This window comes from Emys orbicularis, chromosome 1, assembly GCF_028017835.1.
Source record: "Emys orbicularis isolate rEmyOrb1 chromosome 1, rEmyOrb1.hap1, whole genome shotgun sequence".
NCBI classification, from domain to species: domain Eukaryota; kingdom Metazoa; phylum Chordata; order Testudines; family Emydidae; genus Emys; species Emys orbicularis.
In genome coordinates, this window is record NC_088683.1 from 144,627,709 (window position 1) to 144,644,626 (window position 16,918).

Here is a 16,918-nt window from a genome sequence, read left to right on the forward strand (position 1 = left end):
GCCCCCGTGGAGTGTCCTCTTTTTTCAGTGTTGAAATATGGTAACCCTAGTATCAGGCCCCGGCTCACAGCTGAGTATTTCTGTTTCCATCCTGTAGCGGGCAGAGAGACTCTACAGTCCCACAGTTCATGTTTACAAGTAAGGAACATCCCGCACTAGTCGCTAGCTGGAAAAGGTGAGGGCTATTGGACACAATGGTGCTTAGCAGATCTTTTCCCACAGACCCTTTCCCCCTGGCTGGCTGTGCAGGGCAGAGCCCTAGCTGGATGGGACATACCTTGGCCTGAGAAGTCGTGGGTGAAGCTGTGATCTGGGGCTGAACAGGGATAAGGGGGTTGGGAACAGAGAGGCCAGGAGCCATTGGTCAGGTTGGTGAATTCATTTATTTGTAATGTTTGTTTCCCTCTTCTTGCTGCTGTTTTCTCTGTCGCTCCATCCATCCACCTCAGCCTGCGCAGGGGCTAAGCAGGTGGGACGTGGGAGGCTGGGAACACGACTCCATCCCTCACACATTGCTCTGCTCGGCTCCCACTGTGAGGGGAAAAGGAGCGGGAGAAGAAAATTGCCACGCCTCCCCTAGGCCTTGATACAGAGCCAAAAACATGCATCCAGGGCTGGGCACGGCTGCTCCACCGCAGGGAGCATAGCACTGCCAGGGCCCTGGACAGGAGATTCTATGGCCCTGACCTCTCCCTACCAGGGACAGGGCCTTGCCTCATCTGCGTCCACACGGAGTGTCTCAGAGCACTGGGGAGGTGAAGCACAGGATCCAGCGCAGGCTGTGTCAGCCTAGGGTCCGGCTGGAACCATCCCTGCTGTGTCTGACACTACAGAGCGGCTGGGATTCACCTGGGGCCACAAGATCCTTGGTGCCATAGACATGCTGAGGCTCAGCTCGGACATTTGCTTTGGGAGCGAGGTGCGGATCCGAGGAGCATGTTCTTTCCCTGCCCCTTTGTTCCTATGGGACCCAGCGCAGACTGGAGTGAATCCATTTACACAAGAGCCATCAGTGCCCAGGGGAGGGAAGGAAGCTCCCTGCACGGGGACTGAGCAGCTGCCTGTGGATCAGCGCCAGGGGGAATGGAGCCCAGAGAAGCCCCTGGATGCTGAGATCCTTCCCTGGGCCTCTCAGACCTGCAGAACAAGGGCTGGGAAAAGGAGGCTTCTGCTGAGTCCTGCTGCTGGGAGACCCTCCCCTCCTCTGTCTGTCTGGCTCTCCTGTGCTTTGGTTCTTTCATTCACTCTCTGATCCTCCCTGTCACGGATATTTTGGCTCCTCTGATCCTAGCCAGAAGCAGGAAGTTCAGACCCAGCTGCTGGGGAAAGGGGGGTGTAAAGAATCTGAACTTATAGGACAGGCTGAGCGGCCTCAGGTTCTTATTTGATCTGAGCCTGGACAGCCCATCTCTAAAAACGTCACAGAAACAAGTGACCGAGTGAGATGGCAGGGACTTGCTGGCTCTGATGGGGCTGGAGCCTTCGCCCCGCCCCAGGAAAAGCCTCTCAAACCACTGCAATGACACAGTTTCAATACGGCTCACGCGGCAGAGGCTGCAGCAGGGAGATGTGTAAAGTGAGGGATGAAAGGAGCATCTGTCCCCCGGAATAAGCAAAGACGCCATCAGTGCAGGCAACAAACCCCTGTGCAGGGGAAAAAAGCCACCAGCTCCGACTGCACCGGGGATGCACGGCTGGAGCTGAGCTCTCGCAGTGGGGAGTAGATCCGGGGGTGCGGTGAGCAGGACGAGGGGAGGAAATGGCTCTTCATACGCTACCTTTGCTGCAGGGGGCGCTGTACTCAGCGATGGCAAATTCATCTGGAAGACACAAGGGAAGGGAGATGTGATCAGGGCTGTGTGAGACCCAAGCAGGACTCCTCACACTTCCACCAGGCCCTGCGGCAGAGAGCTGGCACCGCACCAGAGATCTCAGGCAGGAGGGGAGGGAGCCCTGTCTCCAGGGGCACTGGGGGAACCTCAGCTGGGCTCCATGGGAGGAAGGCAAAGGTTATCCCAAGGCTACAGCACAACAGGCATCTCCAGCAGGTCTGTGCCAGGTGCCCTTTGTCCGTTTGCACCTCGTCTGACACACGACTGCTGGGGTTGCCGTTGGGCTCTGGTTTTGTCACCTGATGTCCTAGCTGGGGAGGTGGAGGAGCGAATGTGCCTCCCCCAGGTCACACCCAGAGCTGGGATCTCAGGGCAGGATCTGAACCCAGGACACTCCCAGATCCTTCTGGCTCTGACCCACCTCGGTTGGCACCTTCCCTCTACAGTGCGGGAGGGGTCTGGGGCTCGTGGTGCGAGCATGAGGCCGGTGGAATATGATCCCTCGCCCATAATCCCGGTGTGGCTCTCACTCTCATCTGGGAGAGGGGTGACGCTGCTGAGATGGGCCTGTTGTGTCCAGAGATGAGAGGGGGACGCTGTCTGCGTGGGGCAAACCGGTGTCAGGATGGTGGCGGCAGGGCCGTTTGGGTTGGAAGCAGGAGGAGAAGGGAATGGGGTTTGCCCTTGAAACTGCATGGGCAGTCGCTGAGCAGGCAGTGCTGGCATGAGGTTCCCAGCTCAGCCCCAGCCCTGTCCCCACCCTCAGGAAGCAGCACAGGAGTGGGGAGGTGGATCATTGAGAGAACGAGGCCAAACACAATCCCGAGCCCAGCGGGTTCCCCTGTGGCTCTGACTGTGGCCTCTTCCTTCCCTGTGACAGGCCCATGGGGGCTAACGTCCCCCCAGCACTGCCCCCACACGCACCCGTCTCGTAGTAATCGTAGACTTTCACCAGTGCCGGCTTCAGGCTCTGCACGGGGAAGTCCTGCTCCACCGCGAAGGAGAAGCTCTGAGTCACGTTGCTCACCTGGGGTGTGTGTGGGGGAAACAGACGAGACTCAGGAGGCAACTCTGAGCCACTTCACCCTCTCCTTCCCCATCTCCCCACCCCTCATTCTGCAGGTCCAGCATCTGCCCCTCTTGGCTGCAGGACCTGGCAGGGATTCAGGCCCTGAGGGAGAAGCCCTGCCGCCCCGATCCTCATCCCCCAGGTACAAGCCGCTCTTCCTGGTACCCATAGGCTGGGGGGAGAACAGGAAGGCCCCAGCTCTATATGTTGGGGGGGAACAGGAAGAGCTGCACAGAAATGCTGGGGAGCAGCAGCAGCTGTGCAGGAATACATGGGTTTGTTTTCCCCGGCCCCGCATGAGAGATCCCCGCTCAGTGCCTCTATCAAAGGTATGTCAGGGGGTGACTCTCCCTGGCCCATCCCGGCCCCCTGTGAGCGCTCACCTGCTCCATGTAGAGCAGCACGTGGTTGGTGCTCAGTTCTGTGCGGTGGATGTGGTGATGTCCTTCCAGCTGCCAGCGGTAAAGAGAGAGAAGCAGGATGTAACTGAGCCCCCTTCGAACCACCCCAGAGCCCTAAGCAATGGGATGCTGAAGCAATCTCAGAACTGTTAGCAATTATCTTTGAGATCTCTTGGAGGACGGGTGATTTCCCAGGGGATTGGAGGCAGGCAAACAGAGTATCTATCTTTAAAAATGGGAACAAAGAGGACCCAGGAATTCATAGACCAGTCAGACTAACAGTCATACCCGGAAAGATAGCAGAAGAAATTATTAAACAGTCAACTTGTAACAGGATTACAAGATAAAGCCAGCATGGATTTGTCAAGAACAAATCGTGCCAAACCAACCTCAGTTTCTTCTCTGAGAGGGTTACGGGACCAGTGGATAGTGGGGGCGGGGAGGGAGAGGAAAGCAGTAGTCATCATATATCTTGATTTTAATAAGGCTTCTGACACAGTCCCACATGACATTCTCATAAGAAAATCAGGGAAATGTGGTCTAAATGAAATTATTATAAAATGGATGTACAAGTGGTTGAAAGACTGTACTCAAAGGGCCGTCATCCACGGTTTGCTGTTAAACTGCTAGGGTGTATCTAGTGGGGTCCTACAGTGGTCAGTCCTGGGTCTGGTACTATTCAACATGATCATTAATCACTTGGATAATAGAGTGGAGAGCATGCTTCTAAAATCTGTGGATGACACCAGCTGGGCGGGGCTGTAAGCATTTTGGACAGGATTAGAATTTAAAATGACCTTGCCAAATTAGAGAATTGGTCCGAAACCAACAAGATGAAATTCAATAAAGACAAATACAAAATACTACACTTGGGAAGGAAAAATTAAATGCACAACTACAAAATGAGGCATAACTGGCTAGGGGGTAGTACTGCTGAAAAGGATCTGTGGGTTATAGAGGATCACAAATTTAATATAAGTCAGCAATGTGATGCAGTTGTGAAAAAGGCTAATATCATTCTGGGGTATATTAACAGGACTGTCATATGTAAGACACGGTATGTAATTATACCACTCTACTTGGCATTGGTGAGGCCTCAGCTGGAGTACTGTGTCCACTTCTGGGCACCACACTTTAGCAAAGATGTGGATAAATTGGAGAGAGTCCAGAGAACAGCAAGAAAAATGATTAAAAATGTAGAAGATCTGACCTATGTGGAAAGGTTAAAAACTCTGGGCATGTTTAGTCTTGAGAGAAGAAGGCTGAGGGGGAACCTGATAACATATTTGAATATTCTTAAGGTTTGTTATAAAGAGGATGGTGATCAATTGTTCTCCATGTCCACTGAAGGTAAGACAAGAAGTAATGGGCTTAATTTGCAGCAAGGGAGAGTTAGACAATTTTTCCTAAATCTAACCTAACTGTAATGGTAATTAAGCACTGGCACAGGCTTCTAAGGGAGGCTGTGATTTCCCGTCCCTGGACATTTTTAAGGACAGGTTAGACAGACACCTATCAGGGATAAGCTAGGTTTACGTGGTCCTGCTTCCTCACAGGCGGCTGAACTTGATGACCTTTTGTGGTCCCTCCCATTCCTACAGTAGAGTCCTGTGTGGGACTATTTTTTAATCCCGCTCCCGCTATTATGGCAACGGGTCCTGCGGGATCCCAGTCCCATTGCAGAGCTCTACACTCGTCCCACACAGGGCTCTATCCTATAGCTCTGTGATTCTTTGCTGGTGCCATAGACACTGACTCTGTGGGTGCTCTGGGGCTGGAGAACCCATGGAAAAAAATAGTGGGTGCTCAGCACCCAATGGTGGCCCACTGATCAGCTCCTCCCCTCCCCCCCCAGTGCCTCCCACCCACCGGTGGTCAGCTGTTCAGTGGTGTGCAGGAGGCTCAGGGGGGGAGGGAGAGAAGCAGGGGCAGGAAGAGGCAGAACGAGGGCAGGGCGGGCTCGGGGGGGGGGGGGGTGGAACGGGGTGGGAAGAGGCAGGGCGGGGGCAGTCCTTGGGGGAAGGTGGCAAGTGTGGGCAGGGCCTGGGACACAGCAGGGGTCAAGCACCCTCGGGGAGACCAGAAAGTCGGTGCCTCTGGCTGCTGCTTTAAAGGAAGAGGCAAAATCTGTACTGTGGCCCCATGGGCAGTGCATAATGCAGGCTGGGAGAGGCTAAGCATCCCCAAACCTCCGCTAATGCGCCCAGCCGTGGCCCCGGGGCTGGGCTGCAGCAGGGCTCCGAGCTCCTCCAGAGCTGGGGATTGGGGCTGCTTGGCCAGGCCAGTTGGGGTTCCTCTGATTGTGGTGGGGGGCTCAGGGCTCCTCTGGCCCCAGTGGGTGAGAGTGTGGGGGTATGGGGGTGGGGCCTCAGGCAGAAGGAGCAGGGCAGGGGTGGGGCCTTGGGTGGAAGGGGCAGAGCGGGGGCTAGCCTCCTCGAACGGGGGTTTCGTGTGCCGCCTATGTATGGCCCCACCCAGCTGGTGGACTGAGATGTGAAGTATCACGGTTTGAGACCTGTGGGGCTGGGCCACAATCAAGTGCAGCATCAGCTCATTGTCTGACCCATCTCTTGAGGGGAGGGCTGTGGCTGTGGGCAGGGCTGGGCTCTGGGCACTGCCTCCCCTGTGCTGCTCACAGGCTTCATTAGTCTGATGGCATCACACCTCAGGGCCCCTCAAGGGATACCTCCCAGCGTCTGAGTCTCCCTGAGGAGATGCAGGGCCCAGGGTGGGCTCAGGAGTTGCAGTGTGTGTGTGGGGGCGGGTGTTAGAGCTGGGGGAGAAGAGAGGGATGCAGGGAGGTGGGGGCTCCTCATTCTCTCTCCCAAGCACCCCGCGAGCCCAGCCTGATTTCCCCTTACAGGAGCACTGCCCCCTCCAGGGGAGACTGTGAGGTGCCTCCAGCCGGGCCTGCTCCCCCTGTGTGTAACAGTTTATCAGGGAGTCACTGAGTGGGAGCTCAGGGGGATGGGATGGGACGGGGAAAGAGTGGGGAATCAGGGGAGGGTCAGAAAGAAGATATGAGGTCAGAGGGACGGGAGACAAGGGGGGGTCTGACGCTGGACAAGGGACTAGGGAGGTGCCAGGTTGCACTGGTAAAATGAGGGGTTGGGGTTTGGAGCTGACCGGGGCCAGAGTGGGGTTGGAGTCAAGGGGCCCTAGATGCCCACTGGGTGAGGTTGGGGTTGTGGGGAACTGGACTCCACTGGGCTGTGGGGCAGATACCCCTGGGGGGCTGCAACCCATACACAGAGCGGGCCGTTACCTTCCTCACTGATGACTTCATAGGTACGAATCCTGACAGCATCTTAACGTCAACGATGACCATGTTGGAGACAGGGCGTTTCCCTGTGTAGCTGGGAGACCAAGTGGGAAACGAAACAAGGTTTAATACATCTCAGCACAGAGCTGATGCACCTCCCACCCTGCCTGGCTCCTGCTAGTCCAGTGCTGGTCCCTGGCTCCCTGCTCTGCCACTACCTGTCATTCCTGCCCCGCAGCCCAGCCCCGCTGCTATCCCAGTCCTGGGCTCCCCACACAGCTCTGCCAGTGCCCCTCAGTCCTGCCCTTGGAGCAGTGGAAGTTTGTTGAAAGTCCCTGAAGCAAGACAGCATCCTTTCCAATAAGGGGTTCAGTTAAATTACTCCCATCGTTGGTGGCAGGAGGAGGAAGGAACAATTTAAATCAGGATTTAAATCACTTGTTTTGTTTACATTATTGATTTAAAATAGGGTTGAGGGTTTGTAAAACCAATGTAAGTATTGGTGCTACTGCTACTTTAGATTTGCAGTTTGTGATGAACTAAGTTATAAAAATTTGTGTTTCTAAATGCCACTACGGCTAGGGGATCCTATTTGAATTTGCCTGAACTTCTAGACAGAAAAACAAAATACTGGAAGTGAAGGCGCTGTTTCTGCAAACTGTTTAGCAGGTACTGTAGGGGATATATAGAACAGGTCTGGTATGAATGATTAATAACTAGTGATTCCTTCCAGCCCTCAAAAATGAGAAAAGCTATCCACCTCTGTTTATCCCAAAATAGGATGCACTTAGGAATAAAATGGTTCACATCAGGTGAGACCCTTGGTCCATGGACCCACAGTTCAGCCAAGGTCAGGAGTTGCTCTCCCCAAGAAGAGAAACTAAAATGGCTAATGAGAGTATTGTTAATCACCTAGAAAAGAATCTCTCATTCTTTGCATATGGACAAAACCTCTTTCTCCCTCCTAATCTAGCTAAAAAGAACTCCAAGTTATCAAGAAAGGGTCATTCCCTGCTTTCCTATGCAAAGTGGCCCAAGAGATGGGTGGGGAAGCTGTAAGTTAAACAAACCAGAAGTGTGGCTGTAAGATTGAAGGTCAAATTGGGTGAACTGCCCGTTTCCCCAAGAAATCCAAACGATAATCTTTCCACCCCAAATTAGAAGCTGAACATTGGTCTTGCTAGTAAATATTAACCTTTTATTATTTTTGTATGTTAAACTCTCGTAATAGTTTTATATACTAACCAAAAGCCTTTTCATTTTGTGTATCTATATAGTTATTGCCATATACATATTGAAACTAACCCAACGGTGAAGGGAAGATGATGGAAGGAATGCAATCATTTACTCTGGTTTTTACCCCAACTTCACTAATATAGCTCAGACAGCAAGGGAAGGGAACCCCTCAAAACTGCTGAAAGGTATCTACAGAAGTATGTTATCATAAACAAGACTGGGTAATTAATAAGGGATGCTCATGATCCAATTATGTTCTGTGATTGATAAGAAGTATTTGTTATTACAGATGGGTTCTCTAATGGATGGAATAATGACCCATTGAAACACGTTTTTAACTCATTAAGAACTTTCAGTTGTTACAGCTGTTAGTAATAATGACTGGATTAGAGATTCCTTTTCACTCATCAGTCAGGTAAATGGAGGCCCATAAAGGAAATTCCATCAGCAACTAGAAAAACAGAACACATGGTAAAAATAATCATGGGAAAGTACTTTTTCCTCCAAAAAGAAGTTTCTTTATCTCACACTGTATAAAAGGAAAGAGGGTTGGAAAGTTAGTTTGGGAATGAACACTCTCAGCATTCCACCAGGTACAGAAGAAGGGAATATATGTGAAAGAAAACAGTCGATTATAGTAAAAATCTTAAATGAAACAAACTGTACCATAGAATCCCTGTGGATATAAATTCCATGTTTGAATAATAAGAGTACAGCAGTAGGAATATGCTACTGACCACCTGACTTGAATAGTGACGGTGAGTCACAAGAGTGAAATGCCTGCAATTTTTTAAAAACACCATAATAGAGGCTCAAATTATATGTATATCCCAAATAAAAAAAAGTAAGAGGACCAAAAAAGGGCCACTGTGGCTAAACAACAGAGTGAAAGAGGTTGTTAGAGAATAAAAGGACATCTTTTAAAAACTGGAAGTCAGATCTGACAGAGGAAAATAGAAAAGAACATAAACTATGGCAAATCAAGTGTAAAAGTAAAATTAGGCAGGCCAAAAAAGAATTTTAAGAGCAACTAGCAAAAGGCTTAAAAACTAACAGCAATTTTTTTTAAGTACATCAGAAGCAGGAAGCCTGACAAACATCAGTGGGGTCACTGGACAATCAAGGTAAAGGAGCACTCAAGGAAGAAAAGGACGTTGTGGAGAAGCTAAATGAATTCTTTGCATTGGTCTTAACTGCAGAGGATGTGAGGGAGATTCTTATACTTGAGCCATTCTTGTTGGGTGACAAATCTGAGGAACTGTCCCAGTCTGAGATGTTAATGGAGAAGGTTTTGGAATAAATAGATAGATTAAGCAGTAAATAGTCATCAGGACCAGATGGTATTCACTCAAGAGTTCGGAAGGAACTCAAATAGGAAATTGCAGAACTACTAACTGTGGCACGAACCTATTGCTTAAATCTGCCTCTGTACCAGATGACTAGCGGATAGCTAAAGTAATTTGCCAATTTTTTAAAAAGGCTCCATTGGTGATCCTGGCAATTACAGGATTTCAATAATCTTGAATCATTATTAAATTCAAACTTGCAACATTCTATATGTGGAAAATATCTCTTGTTCTAATACATAATGTGAAATGCTTATGTACAATAAAAGAATGTGTGGAGTGTGTCCTCCAAATTTAGAAGATTATAAGGGATTTTGTTGGTTTTCATTGTAAATATTTGCTGTGGTCTAACAGTAATAGGAATTGTCTGGCACAAGGAAGAAGAAATGTTAAAAGATGTAAACCAGGGTATAACCTGGGAAAGTGACAGAAATTGCTTAAAAGCAGGGATCCTAATTGATAGTAGGGACTAAAAATGAAATACAGTCCTTGAAATGAATCAAACATAAACCGCCTCCAATAAGAAAAGAATTGAAGAAATTTGTTATACACAAATACCATGTACTGGATACTAATGGAAGCAGCAAGCAAATGGAAAGAATATGAATAAGAGGATGCTCCTTACCCTCTTAGGAGCCCTGAAACTAGGATATATAAACTGTATTTTTAGTAAAAAATTCTCCCTTCGCAGCATAAAATCTCTGTCACTTCAGATCCAAACTGGTTCAGTGTTAGCACTAGAAAGTTATTTCAATACACTAGCTAAGTCATTGTGAGCTTTTTGATACACACTTTCAAAAATAGGAGCTTAAAGTTAGGTCTGGTCTACACTACAGACCTATACCTATGTCACTCTAGGGTGTGAAAAATCCCAACCCAAGTGATGTAGTTATATGGATCTAACCCCCCCATGTAGACAAAGCTAGGTTGGTGAGAGAGCTTCGCCTGTCAACATAGCTAGTGCCTCTTAGGGAGATGGAATAACTACGCCGATGGGAGAGCTCTCTGCTGTCGGTGTAGAGCGTCTTCATTCAAGTGCTACAGCAGTGTTTTAAGTGTAGCCTTGTCCTTAGGCTCCGAAGCCCATATTTTGGCATCTAAGGGTGGGTATTGTAAAAGCACTGAAATGGTTTAGGAGCACAAGTCTGATTGAACTTGGCCTGTAAATCCTGGTGAAGGAGAATGGCTGGGTCAAAGCATTCAGCTGCTGTGACTAGGGGCAGTTCGCTCTGTGGGAGGGTGGTGGTGGTTGCAGGTACAGGACAGGCTACTGTCCGGGCAGTTTTATGTCTGAGTTTGTGTTGCTCTCACATTAAGGGTGTTACTAAGATGCTGACTTGTCTTTTTCAGTCTCAGAGAAACAAGCCCAGAACAATCACTCTAACAATTTAGCGGGAGAAAGTAAAGAGCTGGCAACACAGAAATACAAAATCTGATTGACATTGAAAAGAGCAATTGCAATTAAGAAAATATCATGATTTAATTTTTGGAAAAATATTGATTTGTATCAACTTTTCTGGGGGCTCCCCTCACCTCTGGAATGACTCGTCCCCAGCCCCAGGGCTGCTCCGGAAGGTCCGGCCCTGCGAGGGGGAGTTACCTGATGTTTATGGCGATGTTAAAGATCCTTTGAGCCCTGGCGCTGTCACATGTCTTGGGGACTGTGTGCACCTCCAGCGCGAATGGCGCCTCGCCCGGCTTGGGGAGCACATTGTACCTCAAGCTGGTCTGAAAGAGAATACATGGTTCTCTGTGTGTCTCCATCTGTCCATCTCCTCTATCTCCTTCCCTCTGCTCAGTTTCATTCTTTCCTTTATCTCTTCTCTCTCTCTCCCACTTCCCCAACTCTCTCTGTCAACTCTCTCTCCTCCTCACACCTCTTTCCTATTTTCTCCTCCTCTCCCCCATCTCTTCCTCTCTTTTCCTTCCCTCCCTCCCCAATCCACCCCATCTTGCCATCTCCAATGGGAATGAGATGGGCTCCCCTCAGCAGCAGCCTCTCCCTCTCCACTTGCCCCAGGGCCCCATACCTGCACGTAGACACATCCTTCTCCTGTCACCCCCGTGCTGTAGTCCCCTGGCACCTCTGGCAGTGCCACACGCTGGAGCAGCAGACGGTTCGTGTGATCCACCTGGAACTGGGACTGGAAGTTCCCTGTGGATTGCAGGGTCACTGTGGATGCTCCTCCGCTCTTGGCATAGGTGGAGACTCCATATCGGGACAGTGCCTGGAGTGCCACCACTGTGTCCTGCCAGACAAGAGATGGGCCCAGGTGCCCAAGGGGATGAATGAGCCATTTCTATGGGCCCGGAGCCCCCACTCCACCGGCTCTTCCTACACAGCAGTGCCCTGATTTTCCCATTTCCACTCCTCACTCCCACAAGCCATTCACTCTATTCCCTTGGGCCCAGATCCTCAAAGGTATTTAAGCACCTTTCTCCCACTGAAAGCAGCCAAGTGTCTAAGTACCTTAGGGAACCTAGGCCTTGGGATCTCTGACACTCCACCACAGGCATCTGAGGGAAGATGCCACCACCCTTGCCCCGAAGGGACAGTTCAGAACCAGGTGAAATAGGAGCTGCCTGTAGCTCAGAGAGGACCCTGGTGAGGCAGCCAGGAGGCTCAGTAATGGAGTATGAGAAAGTCTTTCAGCTCTTTGGGTATCAAGCCAACCAGGGAAATGGTGGAACATGGGGCCAATGATTGGTCCTGTCTAGAGAGGTCACTCCCTCAGGTCCCAGCCTCCAAGCACCAGCATGGCCTGCACCTGCTCAAAGGGGTAGGTGGCACCTCCTGTTTGGTTGTCACTCAGGATGATGCTCCCCTCCCCCCTTTCGGGTATGTCCGGCAGTGACTGGCTGCTGCTGCTCCTCTGGGAAGGCCTCTGCTCCTGAGCTGAATTGGCCTGGCTGGATGGGGTCAGTGCTGGGGGGAGCTGGGGATGGCACTGCACTACCTTGTGAGTGCTCAGGGCGACTCTTCTGTCCTCCATACACAGGAGCATCACTCGTCCAGTCTCCTGCCTCATTAGCCCCCCTGGGCCTGTGGGTATCTGATGTAGCCATGCTCCATGCTGTGACTATCCCATGATCTAAACTAAACTATACAGCCAGGAGACTGCCACCCCTTCCCTCTCCCCAGGTCAGCCTTCCCCTCCCCCTGGATTACTTGTCTGTCTCCTGCCCTCTCCTGTCTGCCTCCCACTCCTGCCCTGGGTGTCTGAGGCTGGGGATGGGAACAGCTCACCTGGGTGGAGGAGAAGCCCCCATTGGGATTCTGCTGCTTGCTGATCCACTTTGCAATTTGAGCTGCTAATGACAGATCATCTTGGGATGGCATCGGCTGAGTGGTGAGGTAAGTGAGGAGCACGTAGGACGTCATCTCCACCTCGGCGGAAGGAGCACGGGGGTGATAGAAGGGGAGATCGGCTTTCGGCTCCTTCCCAGGCCTCTGCCAGTGAATGGAGCCATCTGCAGCGGGAGAAGGGAGAGGGAGGGCAGGAGAGAAGGAAATACAGATGCTTAGTACATGCCATTTCTAAGGGGGTTATTGACCTTCTGCTGCTGCGGGTGGGAGAACAGAGCCCCCCGTGCTCGTTTGGCATATTGACATGAGACGTGAAAGGATTAAATAGTCCCTCACTTGCTGGTCTAGTGGATTTATACAAACCTTGTGGTACGAACACTCAGTGACTAATCAGGCTGCCACCTCTGTGCCTACATCCCCTTTATCTTATGAAGGCACATCCCAGGAATGGACAGTAGCAGCCTTTATTGGGCTCTTTGATCCAAAAAGTGTGAGGTCGCTAAGTGGCCCCAGGCGCTCAAGGCCAACGGGTTACAGCAGTGACGGTCACACCCCACTCCAGCAGGGTGAAGATCCCATAAGTCCTTGTCTTACCAGCACAGTCCCAGTTCTTCCTGGGATTTCCTGGGACACCAGGACCTTATTTTGGGCCCCCTGGAATGATCTGTTTTTTCATTTTATCAGTCCAAACATCAGGCTTCTCCTCTTCGTTTGTCTCTTGCTGTAGGGAGCAGACGTCACTCTGTGCTGACCAGGGGCCATCGCTCCCATGGAACGATTGTCCAGAGCGAGGAGCAGTGAATGGAGCGGAGCCAGCGAAGACACCGGCAGAGCTGTGCTATTGCTCAGTGGGAATTGTACCATTTGGTCAAGTTTCAGGATATGCTCACTCACAGCACTGAGGTGGGTGGGGGGGACCCCCAGATACACCTGTGTCGCTACAAAGTTAGGCACCGGCAGCCCCGGCCCCAGCTCTCGTTTTAAAAAAGTTCCCTTTGCCTTTATATGAATATTTCAGCGCCTTAAGAAAAGCCACCATCAAACCGTCCCCACAGGAACTTGCCCTAGGGAAAGGGGACCCAGGCCCAAATCTCTTCTCCCTGGTGATGACCTCTATGTACTGGGAGCTGTAAGGCATCTCCCAGTATCCTATAATGTGCCTCCTTGATGCTTCTCTCCATGTAATGCCCCTTGGACCAAACCATCCTCTGCTTCGCCTGCTGCCCCCTGAGCTGCTCTCGGTGCTGGCCCGTTCCTGGGCTGCTGTAGCCAACAGAGCCTGTGGGCAGTGGAGGAAGCTATATGCCACTGAGCTGCTTCCTCCCCCTGCAACAGGCTCCCTCCTCAAAATGGGCGACGGTCCTGGGGGGGAGAAGGGGGACACACAGGAATCCTCCTGAGGCAAAGGGGGAGAGGAGGGTAGAGACACCTGGACCCAAAAGAGCAAGGAAGGGGAGAGGGAAGGAGAAACCAGGGGAGAAGGAAAGAAAAACCTTGGGTGAGAGATCCTAGGGAGGAGGGCAGGAAAGGGAGGGAGAGAACCTGCACACATGGGAGTGGGGGGAGGGGAGAGACACTCAAGGAGGGTGGAAGGGAGAGAAGACGCTTCTAAGATCTGGCCAACACACAGATTTTGTGCCACTACAACTATTTTGGTTAGGGCTGTGACTTTTCTACTGGTACCTCTAGTCTGGGCACAGTTATACCAGCATAAAGGTGTCTTGTACTGGTAGAGCTGTACGGGAACAGTTCTATTGGTATGAACACCTTCACACTGCTATAATTGTATCCACACTGGGGGAGTCACACCACTTTAACTATACCAGTACAGATACAGCAGAACGAATTTTGAGGGTAGACAAGGCCTGAAGGTCCATCTACCCTGGGGAAATGCTCTGTGTTAGAAAAGAAAATGCATTAAGCAGCACGCTGGTCAAGAATACTTGGCACCTAGCATAGACAGGGATGGCTGGGCTTATAAATTCATTTGCTATTTGTAAATTTAGGCTATGGGGTGCCCTCAGGTGAGCTACAGGCAGCTAATGTGATTCGGTTGGCCACGACCAGCTGCTGTTTTTCACCCCACCTGATCCTGTCTAGACAAGGTGCTGAGTTGTCTTTAGCAGTGTGTCAGCTAATGCATTTTCTAACACAGTGAGTTTCCTCACCTGCATGAGGCCTATGAGTGTGGGGCTGAGGATCTGTGTTTGTGGGGGCTAGGGCAGGGGACAGAGAACCCAGGTGTCTGTTGTGACGGGAAGGAAACATGGAGTGTGCGTGTGCTGGGACCCTGCATAACAAGTCCCATGTGCACTAGGGTTGGGGGCAGCCTGCGTGTGTGTGTGAGTGGCTTTTGGGTGGGGGAGAAGGAGCCTGTGTGTGAGTGGATCCTGGGGCAACCTTGCAAGCGCTTGTGCATTAGCTTGTGCCTGGGGCAGGCTGCAGTGTGTGTGTGGGGAGAGAGAGATTTGTGGGGTACAAGACAGCAGGACAGTATGCCTTTGATTTTGTGGGCTGGGAAGTAGGGAGTATGTGAGAGCTTTTAGTATGGGAGGCAGGAGAGAGTTTGGGAGACTTGGGGGAAGGAGGAAGAGAGCACGAGGAAAAGAAAGGAGAGACCAGTTATTTCACAGTATAGAAAAGGGGAAAACAGACTGAAACCAACAGAGGAAAAGCTAACAAGCTCCAGAGTAGAGAAAGGGGGCAAATGGAGGGAAGGCAGGGACAAGGGAAAGGGCAAACGCAAGGGAGACAAATACAAAGGGAATGTTGACATTTTACCTAATAGGTAGGTTGGATACTGAAGGATACAATCAATGACCCAGTTTAAAAGGGCAGGGATACAACATGCTGTGCTGTCAGAAATGTGCCGGGGGCCGGTCCTGGCTGCCTGGGCTGCCTCTCTCTCAATCTTGTTTCTTCATGTCAAATAACGTTCTCCCGCCTGGTCCTGGTCCCTCCTGACTTTCCCCTGCTGTGGTTTCCCCTCTGAGCACCTGTATATGATTCTCAATACATGGTCATCTTACAAGTGGGGGATGTAGGGCCAGTGGGCTGGGACGCAGGAGAAGGGCCCGTCGGGAACTCTCACCCTCTTTCACAGCTTCCTTGTCAAGCGAGTCCAGCAGTGCCCTGCGCTTCTCCTCCTTCCCCGCCAGGGCAAAGGCGTAGGCCAGTAGCGCCCTGGTGTACACGTGGTTTCCTCCCTGCTCTGCGGCCGTCTCCAGACAGAACAGAGCGTTACGGACCACAGAGTGCTGTGTGGAGAGAGAGACATGGGCTGAGAGAGGGAAGGGAGAGGTCACCATGGAGGTGAATTCAGTCTGTGAGCTCAGCAGGCAGGAAACAATATGCACTTTTTCCATTTTATGAAGTATTTTTTTCCGGACCTTCTGACACATGGGTAACTCTAAACAATAACTGATCTTTCAGAGCCATATTCCCCAGGACACTCTCTCGCTTTCACCACTCCAGCAATGTGTAGTGGCTGGTTTACAGCTGCGTTGCATCACTAGGCTAGCACTAAGCATCCAGAGCGAACCAGTGATTGGTGAATGGCGATGGTGTACTGGGGAACCTGACCCTTTAAATTCGTCCTGTGGTCAGTACTCACTTAGGAACATTTGAGAAGCAAAGTCTGGAATCAGACATTTCCCATAATGACATTCCAAGGGATACCAATGTGCACAGGTGCATACACAGCAGGGCAGTTCATCTGTTTTCGTCAATGGCTGAGAATGGAAAGTCCAGCAGACAGTCCCATTTTCAGTGGCTTGAAACTTTTTCAAAATGTTTTGATCTGAACCTTCCTAGCACTTGGTGTCTGCTAAGAGAGGGAATGAGCTCAGCTGGTTTTGAGACAGGAAAGCCTGAAAACAAAATGCCTTGGGGTTTATACTCCTTCTAACTGAGAAGGGCTTAATCAGGACATCAACTTTCCTCAATTAAATATAGGGGATCAGGTCAGTCTAATGACAGTGGATGGGAACTGGCTGCCACGTCATCAGGACAATGTTAACAAGCAGGCCATGTTGGGCCACATCCACTTGTCTTGTCTGACCGCAGCTAGTAGCACCACACATCTAAAGCCTGGTCTAGACTCAAGCTACAGAACTCAGCTTTTCTGGGCATAGCCTGGCACACGTTCACACTCAACTTGCCTACTGACAAAAATCCTCCACTTTTGGGGGCACACTGACTCCCTTTTCTGGAGTGGCATAAGCCCCATGTCAGTGGAGTTATATCAGCACAGTGGTAAGGTGCATGCTCACTGGAAGTACCAGTGTAAGTGGTCCTTCCACTGCAGTCCCACAGTGCAACATTCCCTTTAACAGAGGCTGTCTGGCAGCACTTTTGAACCAAGGGTCCCAATGATGGGAAGCCCGCCTGGCTTTTACACAGTCAGCACATTCTCCACAGCCACAGCTGTTCCTGCTACTTGCTACCTTTTCCCACGTGCTGACTG

The 16,918-nt window shown here is 50.9% G+C and overlaps 1 protein-coding gene across 1 annotated transcript in view; it reads right to left on the reverse strand.

Annotated features, from left to right (window-relative positions):
• Positions 1 to 368: 368 nt before the first annotated feature.
• The window catches only part of LOC135895212 (alpha-2-macroglobulin-like), a 53,779-nt gene continuing 37,229 nt past the window's right edge, over positions 369 to 16,918 (reverse strand). Inside the window, exons 28-36 of the mRNA XM_065423288.1 lie at positions 15,545 to 15,710; positions 12,394 to 12,617; positions 11,177 to 11,395; positions 10,747 to 10,874; positions 6,568 to 6,658; positions 3,285 to 3,353; positions 2,757 to 2,859; positions 1,779 to 1,820; positions 369 to 531 (exon numbers count right to left, since the gene is read on the reverse strand). Coding sequence (XP_065279360.1) covers positions 506 to 531; positions 1,779 to 1,820; positions 2,757 to 2,859; positions 3,285 to 3,353; positions 6,568 to 6,658; positions 10,747 to 10,874; positions 11,177 to 11,395; positions 12,394 to 12,617; positions 15,545 to 15,710 — 1,068 coding nt within the window. The 3' untranslated portion in view covers positions 369 to 505. The remainder of the gene's footprint in view (positions 532 to 1,778; positions 1,821 to 2,756; positions 2,860 to 3,284; positions 3,354 to 6,567; positions 6,659 to 10,746; positions 10,875 to 11,176; positions 11,396 to 12,393; positions 12,618 to 15,544; positions 15,711 to 16,918) is intronic.